The sequence below is a fragment of the Epinephelus lanceolatus genome, chromosome 17 (assembly GCF_041903045.1).
Source record: "Epinephelus lanceolatus isolate andai-2023 chromosome 17, ASM4190304v1, whole genome shotgun sequence".
NCBI classification, from domain to species: domain Eukaryota; kingdom Metazoa; phylum Chordata; class Actinopteri; order Perciformes; family Serranidae; genus Epinephelus; species Epinephelus lanceolatus.
In genome coordinates, this window is record NC_135750.1 from 29,964,348 (window position 1) to 29,981,832 (window position 17,485).

The 17,485-nt window shown below is 41.2% G+C and overlaps 1 protein-coding gene across 2 annotated transcripts in view; it reads left to right on the forward strand.

The window, feature by feature from the left end:
- cdh23 (cadherin-related 23) overlaps positions 1–17,485 on the forward strand; it is a 210,503-nt gene that overhangs the window by 46,724 nt on the left and 146,294 nt on the right. For both annotated transcript variants that reach the window (XM_078160989.1, XM_078160990.1), the window contains exons 4-6: positions 1,970–2,112; positions 2,398–2,445; positions 2,838–2,930. In XM_078160989.1, the coding sequence (XP_078017115.1) occupies positions 1,970–2,112; positions 2,398–2,445; positions 2,838–2,930 (284 nt within the window). The remainder of the gene's footprint in view (positions 1–1,969; positions 2,113–2,397; positions 2,446–2,837; positions 2,931–17,485) is intronic.

Sequence of the window (17,485 nt, forward strand, 5' to 3'; positions counted from 1 at the left end):
CAATGTTAATGTGCACTGTATCATTCATAACAGTAATACTGGCATCACTTGCTGCTAAATAGCATCATTTGTCAGGGAAAGGGCTTGGTGCCACAGTGTTACAGATAAGCACTAAAAGGATACATACACTATGCACACAGACACACAGACACACACACACACACACACACACACACACACACTACACTTTTTAAAATAATTGTGAGGAATGTTCAATGCTCTAACCAAACCTTGACCCTCAACACGTTGTGCCCTTACCTTTATTCTAATCCTCAATCTTCCCTGAACCCTTAACTTAAATTCTAACCCTCAACCTAATCCTAACTTCAGTTGTAAAATTCAGTTAAGCCTTAACCCTAAATAAACTCCAGGCAACGAATTATTAGATTTTTCTTTTTCCTACCATCTATTTCAGAATATTTAATCCTCTTGATGTAACAGATCCAACCAAAACACAAAAGTCACAAAAGTTCCTCTATATCTCCGGCAACTCAATCTTTGAGGACACAGTAGGTTCTCCTGTTATTTTTCTTTGCCTAATCACATCTATTTTGCTTTGTCGATATACAGTATGTCCACAGGGCAAACTTGAAAACCAGCGAATACAATGAAACATAATCTGAGAAAATTAAGAGAAATTAGAGTGAATTACTACATATAGTGCAGTACAGGATCTTAATCTAATGATGTACAACTGAACACTGATTCAGCCCTCCAGTTCAGCACATGGGACAGCTCTACATTCTAGAGAATCTAACCCTCATGCTTAATGAGTTGGTCTTAGTTTGCCTCTTTTTTTCCCCCAGAAGTTAATCTTCCACCAGACTGTAGCTCTCATACATAGCCTTAGTTTCAAATGATTTTGTTATCATTCATTTGTTATCCTTCACTCGAGTGTACGTCTACCCACATGGAGCAGACAATTCCTCCACAGTCGAGAGGGCCGGAAGGAGGAGGAAAAAAAATCAGTTATTATTGATGACTATGAGGTAAAATGCTCAATTTGCACCGTCTTCAACCAAATTATAACTCATATTGAAAGCAGCTGAATTAGCATAAATCTCATTAGACGCAATGAGAGGAGTTCATAAATCGCTATATTAATTAGTCATTTTTGCCACCCTTTCATAGGAAAATGGGGTGTATTAATAAAACGAGAGGGGTGTGTGATTGTGAAGCCTAATTGGTCGTTGTGTTAAGTATTTTGGTGCGCAAGTGACAGGGTTGATTTAGTTTGGCTTCACCTCTATTGTCTGACCAAGTACCTGCAGAGAGCAAGTGCGTGTGTGAGTGAGTACATGTGCTCATTGCATGTGTGTAATCTATGTATTTACTCTTTCATCCATGCTCTCATAGTCAATACACTCATTCCTGTTTAGGGTCAAAGGTGGAGCTGAAGCCTGTCCCAGCAGTTTTACCCTGGACAGTAATGAGCCTTGTCCCTCTGGGTCGAGGGGTCTTGATGCTGTTCTCCATGCCTCCTAACCTTAGCCTTGCCCTTCTTGACACATCAGAGCATGGTGGGTTAGCCAGCCTGATAGCGCTCCACCTCTGGGTTTGATTACCCAGCCTGTCCGAGCTTTATAGTGCCTGTGACCAATGAAGCCTGTGAACCACTGCAGCTCCAATTAAAACTCTTTGTGCCACTATGCTTGCACAGGCCAGTGTGTCTCAAATGCACTTTAGTTCATTTTGGAGGAAATCGTATATTTGTATAAATCGCAAATCTTTCTTACTTTTTGGGGAATTTTGTGCAGGGGTGTCAGTGCAGCCACAAATATCTTTTTTTTGCAGAAGCAATGTGACATCAAGGGAAACTACTGGATTTGAGTGTATTTGCAATGGTTGTGTTAGATCTCCCAGTCTATTGCTCTGTAGATAAGTGAATACAAGGTCACATAACCAATCAAAAACCTTGTTAGACACTCAGGCCTGTGGGACGTCTGACCTTTGGTTTTCTGTCTGGCAGGTTCATCAGTGGCCCAGCTGAAGGCAACCGATCCTGAAGGGGAGCCTCTCATGTATGGCGTTTCAGGAGAAGAAGCCATGAGGTATTTTTCTGTGAACAAAGACACTGGGGTGGTCTGGCTTCGACAGCAGCTCGACCGTGAGGTATGAGCACCAAACAGACACACAAGCATACACATTAACAAAGCAAATGCATTATATTCAAGAAAAGACACTCAGGACAATTTTGAAAATAGGAGATGGAATGTAAATTATCAGATGATGAAAGAGCAGTGAAAAGTGCAATACTCTTCGGCGGGGAGGGATGAAAAAGAAAGTGCTTAGAGTTCAGAGTGGCATTTCTTTGTCTTTTTATGCTTTTCTGCACTGCTCTTTTGCACTACATGTCCATGCAAAGTTTATGCTGATGTCCGTCTCTGTCTCCACCAGACCAAGTCAGAGATGCAGGTCGAATTCTACGTGAGTGACATTCAAGAGGTAAGAGACAGATTTGCACTGTGATCACAGTTATGACACCTCCCGTCACACGCTGACACCTAGATATAGCCTGACCAAATGTCACATAGAGACCTTCTCTCTCAATCCGTCTCCCTTTCAGTCTCTTGCTTTCATTCACCCCCTTATTTCTCTCTTTCTCACTTGTAATCATTGTGACACCTGTCTCACTCAACACAGTTTAGTAACTGAAACATACTGACGTTCAACCTACTCTCCCCTGTGGGTAATCTATCACACACTTGTCCTGTTTTCTTTCACTCTGAATCTTGGCTTGGTGTGGCTAATATACATTTTCAATGACTACAGTTCTCTGACAAGTAATTTGTGGAGGAGGCTTCGGAACAGTTTTACCAAGGTGTTTCCTCCCTCAGGTGGTCAAAGACACAGTAAACATTCAGATTGGAGACGTGAACGATAATGCGCCAGTTTTCCATGGGCAGCCTTACACCGTACACATCCCAGAGGTAAGGCTGACAGTTATTTAACTCTTCAACCTAAAGGGACAGTTCATCCCAACATCAAAAATGCATGTTTTTCCTCTTACCTGTAGTGCTATTGATCAATCTGGATCTTTTTGGTGTAAGTTGCCGAGTGTTTGAGATATCAGCCGTAGAGATGTCTGCCTTCTTTCCAATAAAATGGAACTAGATGACACTCAGCCTGGTGCGTAAAGTGCCAATAAAAGCACAAGAAATACTCAACAGTAGGGGTGTAACGGTACACAAAAATCTCGGTTCGGTAGGTACCTCGGTACACAAGTCACGGTTCAGTTTTTTTCGGTACAGTAATGAAAAAAATAGACAACTATTAAATATCTTTTACTTATTTGTAAACTTATTAAAACATACCACCACAGCAGTTAACTCTTTTTACACAATTTTTGAATGAAACAAATATATATAAAATCCTGCTTTTTCACATTGTTTGAATGAAAATAGAAATATAAAAGTGAAAAATAAAATCCTGCTGTTTTTTTAACAAATTGTTTTGAATGAAAAATATAAATATAAATTTCTGCTTTAACAGTTTTACTCAATTAAAATAAAAAGTATAGTGCAGCTGGTCAGCATTAAAGCCTGCTCAGATTCAGTTTTACTAGGAACTTACTTAGCTTTCCCACTTTGTTAAAGTGCAGTAAACAAAACATGCTTATATCTAAAGTGCAGCTTAAATTTTACTCAACTCCAATGGCGTTGGTTATTTCTTTAGCGCGATGGTCAGGAAAACGCGCTTTCTTTTTAAACGACGACGATATCGTAGTTTGCACCAGATTGCTTTTTCTAGTCGTGCCGGTTAACGTTCAAACTCAGGTGGTGTCGCTTTAGATGCGTTAGCATGTTAGACATGTTTCCAAGTACATACCCGACCGCTATTCTGCTGTGTCGGCACACTGCTTTTGTCTTGTCCACTTGTTTATTTCCATCTTCGTATTTTACCCTGAAACCAAAGTGTTCCCAAACGGAAGACTTAAGGTGGGTCTTCAGGTTCGTCAGGCTCACTTGCCATGTTGTCAAAATGCGAGAATGCACTGCACAAAGTGAAAGCGGAGATTTACGGGACTCGGTCCGTCACTCAATTATGTCCGTCGGGGAACTAGATATTTTAAATGGTTCGGCTCGCAAAAATGGAATTAAAATAAAACAAAATAAAATAAAACAATATCCTGCGCCCAATAATTCGGTACAGGGTCGTGCCGAACCGAAAGTCGCGTACCGAACGGTTCGACACAAATACATGTACCATTATGGCCCTACTCAACAGCAATACTGTATCTCTCTCAAGAAATTATGGACAAGAGTCTTGTGCTTGTGACAGTGTGAGATGAAAATGATAATGGTGTCCTCCTGCAATGTTAGCTAGCTTGGTGGTGCTAGGTGAGGAAGTAGTAGATTCATGCTTCCTTCTCTGCGGTGTTACGGTCAATGGGTGTAGTTTGGTAGAAATTAGACTGCTCACAACAAAGTAAGTGGATTGTCTTGAGTAACCGGGAAATGATTTCTGTAAAGAGACATTGCTGTTGAGTTTTCCAAATTTATTTTTGTGGCGTTTTAAGTGCCATCTAGTTCTAATATATTCGAGACAAGACAGACATGTCATGTGACAACTCACACCAAAACAGTCTAGACTGTTAAATAGTACTACAGGTAAGAGACAATAACGGGTATTTTTGATACTGGGGGGAGTGGTCCCTTTAATGTATCCAAGGTAGTTGTACAATAACTTGTGAATCAGAGGTTGTGATGCACCTCTTTTTGCAGAAAACCTAAAATGAAAAATATTTATTTTATGTAGGACAATTGCTATGTAATTTTTTGTTTTCCGAACCTCAAAACAATGATGCCAGCAAAGAGTGACCATCCAAAGGATAGTTTCCTCGCAAATATCTACTGTAAGTGCTTTGACCAACAATGGTTTTCATCTGGAATGTAAGAAAAGGTAAGACAACATGTATGAAATTCACCTCAATGCTATGACTATTGTAACAGTAGTGACTGCATGGTGGTTACATCCAACTTAGGATAATCATGAACAATTCATAGTGCTTTTGGATCTCTGGTGCCCTGGAAATAGCTGCGTTTTGCTGCACCTGTGATCTTCCCGCGATTTGAGGAGTTGTCTTCCAGCTCATGTTTAGAGAGTGTGCACAGCCTCCTTTATAGGGAAGAATAACACTCACTGCGGTGGAGACCTCAATCTCTTTTCTCCTCTCCGTTTCTCTCGCTTCTCTGTCCTCTCTCTGAATCTGCTACCTCCCTTCTCAGCTCTCACTTCTTTCCATCTTTCTCTCTCCTCTTTGCCCTCTCCCTCATCTAATCCTTTATAGAAGTAATTGCCAGAGTGGAGTGGAGGACTTCAAACAGGGGCTGAAATCCACACACACAAACACACACACATGCACATATCTTGTGTTTATATTGAGCACATACTCCTTTCTGAGTCTTCACCAAATCTTCAAAGCCTCTGGCTTTTTCTCTCCCCAATCCATAAAGTCAGGCAAATAAATGGGAGAAAGAAGAACGCTAAGACGAAGCTGTTTAGACCACCCACCAGGGAAGGTTCTCTCAGGCCAATGCAACCCCTGCTCAGTTGTGTGGGACTCACGTATAGTCCACATACAGACTTTCCAAGCTCAGCAAACAATAGGCTTCAGTTTAGCCTCCGGAAAGCCATTAAACAGAGCTGTGTTTGACCCTCAGTCGCTCACATATTGTTAGTTCCCTTGCATCACTCAGTGAATTACTGCTTGTGTCAGTCCTGCCCTCCTAGTGCTTACAAAATTTAAGCTTTTTTATTTGAGGCAATGGGTTGTGGTAATAGATCACAGCAATAGAACACAGCAGTGAGCCTAATTTTTCTGCAATGAAAGTAGCTGAAGCCTGTAACAATGAGACGTAACAGTCAAAATAAAGTATGCAAACCTTTTGTATGTGAGCACAGAGTGAGACTAATGCAGGTGAAATGTGTTTTCTCACACATCTCAATCAACTAAGTTGTTAGTGCCTTTCTTGATGAATGAGACAGAAAATTCATTCATGTTTTTATGGCCGTGTGTTGCAATTACAATGCAGCAAACAGTCCAATCTGTACATCACAAGCTGTACATAGAGAGTGTACAGGGGCTCAGAACAGTGTAATTAAAGTATGTGATGACGATTCTCATGCTCAATTATGTCTCATAAGTTGTTGCAGCAATATTGCATTGATACCATTTGTTATACAGACTTGCTGCTATATTTAAATAAGTGAAAGATATTCAAAAATTCCTCCAAAATACCACATTAACACACCAAGACCTTGAGGAACACCACACCAAATCCATGCTGTCATTTGGTATCATTTTGGAGAAATCATTTGGAGATTTCTGTAAGAACTGCATTTTTGGTGATTGGATGACAAGCACTCCTGTTCTGGAAACTGCTCAGAAAACCCCTTATTGTCAGTATATCTATGAAAGCTATTCATTTTCTGAAAGCCTTAGGTCTCTAGTTTGTGGCTTTAAAGTGTCATGAGGCTGTGATTATACTAGAGGTCACTATAGGTCATTTTATATACTGATGTTCATTTTTTAAAAACAAAAAAATGTTCTCACTTAGGGACTCCAGTGCGTATCTATAGAATCCATTTTCAGTCAGATATCTTAAGGTGAGAGCTCAAGGGATCCCTGTGAAAATTGTCACTCCAATTTTCCCTCACCAAAATTTTGTCTGATTTTGGAGTGTTATTTAACCCCCTCTACGACATGCTAGCATGACATGGTTGGTGCCAAGGAATTCTAATTTTATGTCTTCTAGTTTCATATGATTCCAGTATCTTCCCTCCAACTGAAAACCTCTTTAAAACCCGCCACAGCCTCTGAAAGACAGTAATGTCAGCGAAGAATCCCGTTGTCTTGAAGTGGAAAGCCTTCCACCTCCATCTGGAAGCAGGAATTTTGGAAACAATGTTCATTCAGGACTCAGTTTCTCCCTCATCGTACCCCTTTCCCCTTCCTTTCTTTACCTTATCTTATGTTCCCACAACTTTTGTTACCTACATTTCCATGGCCTGATTACCTCTGTGACCCCAACAGACCTCTAGTGGGCAAAGCAAACATGCTGCTGCGTCACTCCATCATGCTGTCACTCACTGGACATGCCAGAGTAACGGGTTAGAGTGCAGTCAGCACTACTAGATAGTGCTGCTGAACTTTAGCACAGAGACAAGAGAATTGGAGGGGGTGATGGATGTGGAGGATGGCAGAGAAGTAAAAGTTAAAGAGTGCTGACAGAAAGACAAAGGAGTAAAACTGTGGAATATAACACACAAGACTGACGGAAGCCAAAAGAAAACAACTCAAATGGCTTTAGGGTTGTTGAAACAGACGAACTGTTAGGGGAGGAGGTGTATTGAGGTGGGCCTGACGCAGCTCAGAAGTGAGCAGATGAAGCAATGTGAGTGGCAAGGTGAGCAGTGCAGTAAGGAGAGCGGGGGAGAGTGTGTGTAAATGTCGTTTTAATTTGTAGAGCCATAAAGAGGGTGAAGGGGAGCAGGTGGGCTGCTAGCATTCCCTCTGTCAGTGCTAATGAGCTGGCCAGATTTACTGCATCCGCACAGTCAGGCAGCCAGCAGCAGAGACTGGGTACAAGGAGCGAAGACTATCACCAGAAATAATGTTTTGATAGAACAGCAGATGGGCCACAACCCAAATCCATTATTGGATGAGATGATGGAGTGAGCCTACAACATACTGAGAAGTGTTTTTCACATTCCCTAAGCGCGACAGGTAGTCCTCAATACAGCAAGCCCTCTATCGACAAATTCAAAATGTTTTCTGAGTGTGCATCTGCGGAGCTGCTGTCTGAGCAACTGTGGGGCCATCCGTGGCTTAAAGAACAACCCTCCCTAAAAACATTCACACACACACCTCCCTCCAGCTGTCTGACCCTCACACCCCCCCACTGGGAGTCGGTCTCTCTGTCAGTGCCGCTGTGATAATATCAAATGCCAGCACTAACAACTTCTCTAAGTGTGCCCAGTGTGTGCCATCTCCTGCTGCTCCATGCGCTGCCCCTGACCACAAACACAGTTTCTCTTGTTCTTTTTGTCGCTTATATCCTTCTGCTCCTCTTCCTCTGCAGTTTCTGGGGCAGTCTTCTCTGCTATACACATAGATATGCACAAAACACATTTTCCTTATCCCATAGTTGGGACATACACACTCACTTTATATGTATTTGGAGTTCATAGATATTACTTGTTTTCCCATGATCTTAGCAAGGTAAAACTTTGTTTAAGTTTAATTTATTTTTCTGGTTGAGCCCCCCTCACTTATAGAATTTCAGAATTAAAATACCATCTCTTCTTCATCCTCTTGCCAATACTTGCATTTGTAGATACGCAGTGCAGTGGAATCCTGCCTTCGATAACGCAGTAATGATGCACACAAGATTGTATAGCCGACTTCAGACCAGCACTGTAATGCGGCACATAGATGGATTAAATGTACTGGCAAACAGGCAGACAGGCAAGAGACTTCAGGTGATAGATATCCAAACTTTATCTGTTTACTGTCTCTCAGGTATGTCAGGCAGGTGAGCAAATCCCTCCTCAGCCTCTATTTTCTATCAGCCATATCTCAATGTCCCTCTCTAACCTACAGTAAGCTCTGATGAACTATGGCTGATGTTATAGAAGAGGGCTGCCCAAGGTGGAAACCTCAGGTGAAAGTCAGACATCAAAAGAAAGAAAAGCCCTTCAGTCTGGTAGTCTGATGAAAACAGTTTGTGTTTGGTTTGTTTTTAAGAAAATTCCCCAATAGAAGCATTGCAACAGGAATCCTCATAAGAACCCTGAGGTTTCTTCCTTAAACAATTTTAAGTAACTGATGTTCAGTGAAATTGTTTTTTTTGTTTTGTTGCACACTGCCCAGAAAAAAAATCTGGCTTTTAGCTCCCCCTTTTTTTAAAGGAATACTTCACCCACAAAACGATCATTTGTATTTCAATTACTCACCATATGTTACATTGAATTGATGAAGAATTTATTTATTTTTTTTCCGTTTTTTCTTTTATGCCACCATGGTGAGCGAAAAATCCCACAACACAGAAAACTGTTGATGAACTGGGGTAAAACGTTGCCGCTTTTAACAACTGCTATATATAAAAACATCCGCTTACGACCTCTCAAACAACTTGTGCAGTATCATCCAAGTTTCTCTTATCGTTGTATGCTCAGTACACACCTAAAATCGCTAATACCACACTATGTCAAACACTTCTGCATAAACAGTCTCACGCAGGGATAAATAAGAGAAGGTGACATCTTTTCGGGAATCCTGTGGTTCACATGATTTCTGCCGGATTCCCTAGGAATAGAAGTCAATTTAACTATTCATCACATGACTAGGAAGGGGCGGGAAAAAAAGTCATCGGGAGTGGGTTGGACAAGAATCATACAACAAGCTAGCAATATAAGTGAGTCAGCAGCTATTAGTTTGTTTCCACAAACGATAGTGAATATATGCTTGGGCACACGTGTCATTTTATGTGAAGCATGTGAAGTAAAATAGATTGTTTAAGATAATGGTAATTCCCATTATGTGTTAGCATCGGGCAACAGACTCAGTCTACACTAATTGTCTGCCCCATGGTTGTAGCAGGTAGAGTCAGAATCAGAATAAGATTTATTAACCAGTACGTTTTCACTAACAAGAAATTTGCCTTGGTGTTTGGTGCATATGATAAACATCATAATACAGGCTACAAAAGAAAAAATATAATATAAATATTTAAAAAATAAATCCCATGAAAAATGTAATGAAATAACAAATATGTGCAAGAATAGAAAAACTATAGTTTTTCTACAATCAAAATCATTTTCATGTTTTTATTATAATAAAAACATGAAAATGATTTTGATTGTTTTTTGAGCATCTATCTATATAAATAAGCAGTTCTCATATTAACAACTGCTATATTCTTAAGAAAAATGCAGCACAGAAACGGGATAGGACAGTAGTCATTTTTCCGGGATTTGGGACAGCACAGGAGTTTTTTTGTGGGAGCAGTATGTGACAGGAGTGAAAATCCACTCCCATGTCACCTTCTAACAAGTACTGCACCCGGGCAAGCACATGTGTTTGAACTCTGCTTAATGGAATGCATGAGCAGAGTTCAAACACACCTACTTGCCCAGGCACACAACTCTGAAGTGTTTTAAATAGTAAGGTTATAGCAAAAATGCATGTGTTTGGGAAGTATTGAACATAAATGGGTAGATTAGACTTGGATCATGCTAAATTAATTGTGTGGAGTTGTATGTTTTGATGTAGTTTTGCTGTTGTTAAATGCAGACCCATTTTACACCAATCCAACAATTTTCTCCATTTTGAGATTCATCGTTCACCACAGGGTGAGTTATTGATATGCAAATGATCATTTTTGGGTGAAGTATTCCTTTAATGTATCAGTGACTTTTATCAGTTGGATAATTGTGTGTTTGGGAAGTAGGTCCACCGCTCAATGGTACTACTGTGTGATAACAGTTGAGTAGAAGAGAGGAAATCAAACCAGCATCATTTTAGGCTCCAACTTTTGGCTACTACCTCTCCATACAATTTGGAGTTGAATAGCATGACAGCATTTCACGCACTAAACACACAGGTGCACACACAAATGCACTCATATTTTAGATAATATTGGCAGAGGGTGTTTGAGAGCTCCTATTACGCCTGTGAATGAGTTGCTTATGCTTGATGTGGGCTCTGACAGCGAAACAGAGGCACCTGCTATTTGATGTGCCCTCTGTCGCTGTCAGGTAGAACACAGATGAATCAGTTATATTCCTTTCTTCTTTGCCTTTTTTCACTTCTGAAAGCAGAAATTCAGTCCCTAATATTTTGTTGCTTCTGCCCTGTATCTCAGCAGGTTAGAGCATCCAAAGGTAATTTGTTTACCAGGTTACCAACAGATATTTCAGCTCTAAAGCAGCACCTACATAATATGGATGACTACAGTTGCAAGCCTCTCTGGGAACTTAAAAGGAATTTGTAGTGGAATACATTTATTTTGAAATCACAGTCATAAAATATTTGTTACTTTACTTCTCCACGGGCATCTTGCACACAGAAGCCAGCAAACACACACCTTCTTTATGGACACAACACACACACAAACACACACGCTGCCTCCTAGAAGTTGGATTTAGCCCATAATGATTTCAGTATCATCTCTCCTGGTCTCTCCTGTAGTGTAATTGAATCTAGTGGTTACTGAGCTGAGTGGTGGCTGGTTGACAGGCGCAGGCCTCAAAGAATATTCTGCCTGACACTAAGACCCTGAGCCCCATAGGGAGGGATGGAGGGATTTAGGGAGAAAGAGGAAAAAAATGGATAAAGTGAGAAGGTTAAATGGGAAGCAGTCAATATTTTACTCACCTCGGGCTCCATTTATAACGTTCTTTTCCTACATACATTTAGTACTTCAATTCTAAGCAAAGTTATCGTTTCTCTAAAAAAGTATCATCTAACTATAAAGCAAGGAATCTCTGTCCCTCCATCTGTCCTTAGCGTATCTTGAGAGCCATTCATCTGCTCTATTACTAATCCGCCTATTTGGAAATGATTTCATTACATGTATTTCACCAGTTTTCCTGACCACAAGTAGCTTCAACTAGAGCTTTTTCTGGGACGGATTTAGTTATTTGGGGATCCCAGACAAACGCCATCTTGCTTTACACTTCACACTTTCTCTTATGGGGAATGTTGGTATTAGCAGTGGTAGAAGAAGCACTCAAATATTTTTCTCTTAAGTAAAACTGTTAATACGGCAAAATAAAAGTCCTGCATTCCAATTTTTACTCTACCTGATTAACAAAAGAGAGGCATTATCATTATCTAATATAATGCTGGATAGCTCAATGAATAATAATGCATTGTATTTGTTATATTCTGTGTGTAAAATCTAAATCTGCAATGTAACCAATAACATGTCTTTGTCAGGTATGTATAACAAAGTAGCCCAGTGTTTTCCAATTACATAGAAGTACACTAAGTACTAAGTACACACAGTGATTTAGAATAACATCATAATTCAATATTTTTCATATCTAAACATCATCATAAAGCTATAGTTGTTTGGGGCCCTGTTGTATTGCTCAGGAACCGAAGAAGCACAGTGTCAATTGTAAAGTTGTTTGTATGAGTTTTTCTCAAGAAAGCTGCCAGCAGCAGTACCACAGGCCAAGCACTCAGCCCATTCCCAACAGGAGTGTTTTGAATGGACACAACACTAGTTATTAAGGAATTTGCCGCATAAGTGTTCCCCAGTTTTCGATGGCATATGAAAAACTGTTCCTTTGCATTGTTTCCTTTATATGGAATAATGAAATCATGAATGCAGATACAAAGAAAGCACTTTAGGAAGTGTTGAAACAGTAAGCTGCTCATTGTTCCACTGAACATTGTTTTGTTCATTTTTTTTTTTTAATCTTTCTCCATCTGTCCGTATGATTATGTCTGACAGCATTGATTAGACCACAGCACATGATCATCCTCTACAAACTAATTTAAACTCCTACACTAACTCCTCTATTTTTATACAACACAAATACTGTACATATGGCCAGTTTGTCTACAGGTCCAGGATGCTTTACCAGCTGTTTGTTCACATAAGTTCATGCAGAAAGAAATTTTCCATATGCAGACATTGACTATACTATATACTAGGTGTGGATAGCACATTCTGAAAGGAGTGAGTGCAGTCATTCACTTCCCTGACTGATGATTCATTTGTGGACTTCGGTAAGCCTTTCAGGGCAAATGGTCGCTTAAGTGAGTTGTCAAAGAGGATGTCGTGCCTGTAGAACAATTTTTCCGCGCATCCTTTCCAGTCCAGGGGTTAACGCAACAAATACTGCCTGGGCATCACGTATGCTGCCACTCGTGAAGGTAAATCACCTCCTCTTCCCCTCTTTATCTTTCTGTCATTTACTTTATCCCACTGAGCATGAAGAGCACCTTGATTTGCGTGCTACGCAGAGATGGGCACAGATTTGTCTGTCAAAAAAAGCTAAGGCTCGCATTTGTGAGTGACCATCAAAAAGTGTATTTGGGAGAGAGAGAGAGAGAGAGAGAGAGAGAGAGGTAGGGGGAAGAAGTAGGGGAAGGAAGGAAGGTGGGAGCACAGAAGGAAAGCCTGAGCGTGAGGGGCAAGATTGAAGGGGGAGAGAGAACGGCTTGCACTCCCAAAAGCCATTAAAGTTTGATTCACCCACTCCTCACTCTTTGAATAAATCAACCTGTCGTTCCCTCTCTCTCTCTTTCTTTCAAGTGTGGGGGTCCCACCCCTCCATCCCCGCCCCCACCCTGCCTTTGGCGCTCTCCTTCCCTCAAACACTCACTTGGCAGAATTATGATTCTGACAAGGTTTTGGTAACATTGAAGACAGTTGTGCACCCTGTCAGTCCCTCCATGTTTTGTAGCAGCTTGTGTGATTGGGTTTATGTTTATGTGGGAGATGGGAAGAAAGACAGAGTGCTAGTTCTCAACGCTTTTTGCGGTACGATGCCATGGTTATGGACACAATACTCCGCTGAAAGGAGAAAGAAATTAATGTGTGGAAAAAATTTGTTCAGCGACAAGTCATGCCTTCAACCTCACCAGGGCTCCATTTTGGCATTATGCAAATTCCTCAACGATTCTTCCCCTCTGTCTTCCTCTGTGTCTCAATATGCACCTACTTCCCCATTTCGTTTCCCCCCTCACTGTTGCTCAGACTGTGGCTAGATTTTCCTTAATAGAGCTTTATAGCCTTTCCAATTTGCTCAAATCTGTTTTGGCTGTCACTTTCACAATTGAGATGGTAGGGAGAAAGGCATTAAAAAAATGATGCATTATAGAAAGTATGGAAGAAAGGAATAGCAATACTAAAAGAATACTGTTGCTAGAAACAGTTTCCTCTCTTTCTTCTTGTACATATACAGAAGCTTGCTGTACAGTAAAATGTAATTAACTTGAATCATACCTTGACTATTGCCACTAATTTTACTGTTAAATTTACACCTCAGATCCCAGGTTTTTACAGCACTTTGTTGCTGCAGACATAAATGACAACGTCAACAAACACCTCTCAAATTAATTAAGGTGACAAACAGATGTTTAAGCTTCATCTAACAGCCCATCTTTGTCAAATCTCTGTTGCATTTTCAGGTTGTCATTCCAGTCAGTCTGATGGTGTCTAGCAGCATCTTGTTTGGCACTTCCTCTTATAGAACAAACCAGCCTTCTCATCCCACTAGCTGTTGGGACTGACGATGGCTATATTAGTCTGTCTTTCTAACACTATGGTTGCCAGGAAGAAAAGTAGTTTTGTACTGGCTGCTTGTCTGAGCTTTCCTCTAGTGCCACGTCAAGCTCATACACGCGCACACACACACACACGCTCACACATGCACGCACGCGCGCGCACACACACACACACACACACACACAAAGAATCTAAGTTGAATACGCAGATGACCAGGACATTTATTCAGGCATTCATGTCCCTCAGAGGTTTAACCCCCTGCATTTTGGACACTTGATGGACTTCCTCTTTAGTGTGGCTGTAAACCCAAAAATGTCAATTTTGCTTCAGGTAGATATCTATAGTTTACCCAGCTGATTGCAAAGAGATTCACCCCTGCACATTCATGCTCCTCAGGGGCTTACCCAGATTGATTTTTACAGCACCTCCATCAGATTTTACATTTTTGCCCCACTACTGGTAAGGCTAGAAAAGCAATTCGTCATATATTATAAATTCACTATACGGTCCATCACCACAGTGGCTGCTAGCAAGGCTTTCAGCTTTTAGTACTGTTGCCTCTGTGGGATTTTCTGACTGAATCTTTGAATAGATGGTACAGCATACAGAGGTGATGTGCATACAGCAATCTTCTTTCATTGAAGGACTTTGAAATTTGATTCTGTCTGTGTGGAAGAAGAATTGTGCAAAGTATCATGCCTTGATATTTTATTGTGTTTTACAACATAAAGACATTATGATATTTGGATTTTTTCTGGATATATCTTACACTGCAATATGTGTTTTTAAGTCTCCACAGCCTTCAGGTTTAGTTTACTTTGATTTGAATCAGTCGACATGTATCTCTTGTTTTCCATTAAAATTTATATCTTACCACTTGCCTGGGTCCAGTCTTTGAATCTGCCCACTCAACTGAGTTGACTGATTCATCTGGTATTGTGAAAACATAATGAAACAGCGGCTTCTCGTTTTAAAAAGGTTCCAGAAAGGTTTATTAGCCAGTCAGTGCCACAATATCAAGCTTTGTCAAGAGGGAACTAATGAGGAGTTATATCAACAATGGCGAATGCTATAGACAAGATAGATGCTGCTATCTGGGCTTTTTTAAATTGATGGGCTTTAGTTTCCTGGCGCGGCGCAAGGTGGGGAGCCCCGTGCAGAGCTAGTTTCGAGCAGCGCAACCCGAGGCACACTCAGTTTGGTAGTTTGGCAGACCGAGGTGCGCTGAGATGGATGTGGCGGCGCAGCAGGGGGAGGTGTCGACAGATCCAGCTTGGCGCAGTGACAGTTTCGTGCCAAAAGTCTTCGCCAAAGGTGCCCTAAAAGCTCGCCAGCTGAAACCAGGTCTACTGTCAGCGCAGGCAGAGTGCAGCAGGTGTAAGCCGAAGTTTGGCTGACCGGCAGACAGTGCACACACGTCACCAAAACCTCACAGGCAGGTTTCCAGAATGTCAGGCACATTAACGATGCAATAAATACCCAAAAAAAACACTATTCAATGCAACTATCTGCAATCGGCACATAAATGTATCTCTGTATTGACTGTCCCGTCACATCTGATGTCAGATCGAAGGGGATTGGCACGTTTGGCACGCGTAATGGAAACCCAACCTGATTTGATTAACACAGCTGCAAACTAATGAGTTCACATCCCTCTCAGCCAACCACAAACAGCCACAGCATCAGATAGGGAGTATATATTCAGCATCTGTCATCATAGAAAAGTCAAAAGAAAAGAAACAGAGTGAGACTGCGAGAGAGAAAGAGAGAGCGCACACGCGCACACAAGAGACATGCAACATTGATTTACAATTGTGGTGACCTCCCCCAGGCTACCTTTGCATCATCAGCCCATGGAGGTCTGCTCTCAGTTCTGTACATTCTGACACTGCGAGCTTGGACCTCCCGGACCAAAACATCAGTTTCCTCCTGGGAAAAGTTTGGCCGTCTGACGCTGCTGCTCTCTTCTGCCGTGGCGAATTGAGTAAACTCTCATTATGCCTTCGCGCGGCGCATTGAAGTGCGAGGAGAGGGGCTCATTTGATTGGTGTGATGTGTGTAAAACCCACTCCACGCCTTCTCTCCTCCCGTTTTCCGACTTGCGCAGGTAGGAGGGACGGAGGTGGGAAGGAGGAGTAGCTGCGGCAACTTGCAAAATCCGCCTGGCCACACCCAGTTGGCGAAGCACAGGTGCGCTGCGCCTCCGCCTCGCCCGGTCTGCCAAACTAGCGACCAATGTGTCTTCTCAATAATGCTTGTCATCATAGTTTTTTACTTTGCTCAACTTCACTCTTAAAACCCTGGTAAAACCAGCATGTTGGCATGATTACGTATCAGTGGGGACTTAGAATGTCATTAGATTCAGGCGGATACAAGGATCTATAGTAAATGGTTCGGAAAAATGAATCCCCTTCCCCCATGGAAATAGGTCATAGTGGTTGTAATGTCAAACTGCAGATTGAAACGGAGTGTAACAAGTTGACAATTCTGCCTGATATCAGGCAATCTTATATGGCGATTTGCAGATTTTATATCAGCCTTTAGTGCACGCAAGTTTCAGATCATTCTAATTTTTACAATAAGAGACCCAGCAAAGCCAAGCCTATTTCTGACTGAATTCACATTCTGAAACTATGAATGAGCAAAATAAGAAAACAGGAACTGAGTTGTTTAGGTTCATATCATCCACTATAGTGAAGGAAAAAAAAAAACAGAAAGGGGACGTCATATATGTATATAAAATAGTATAAGGTACAATATAATCAAGTGCCTGAAGCGCATGGTGCACTTTGTTTTGAAGGTCCTCCATTAGCAACTTAAGCAAATTCATGACAATGTTGATAAAAAAGTTATTTGCTTAGTTTTAGTGAACAAAGAATAACATGCAGATGTATGTGTGATAGCCTCTCCTTTCATCAGGAGAGGCAGGACATACAAAGTTTGTAATTCTATGATCAACTGCAGATGTTTGCTTTTAAGACTTTGATCCAGTTACCAATTCTATGGACTAAACGATAGTGAAGATAATTCTTTGTTGAGATGAGATTCTTTGGGATGTTACCGTCTCCTTGTAGCCACCGACTAACATTGATACCAGCAGCTGTCACCAAGGTCCCTCCTCATCCAAGTGAAACCCCTTTTGTCCTCAGCCGTCTTCCTCTCCACCTCCTTCTTGACTCCCCCTTCTGTGGTGTCCCCAACATAAGTGCTTTGATGTATAATTGAGTTGTGGGCTC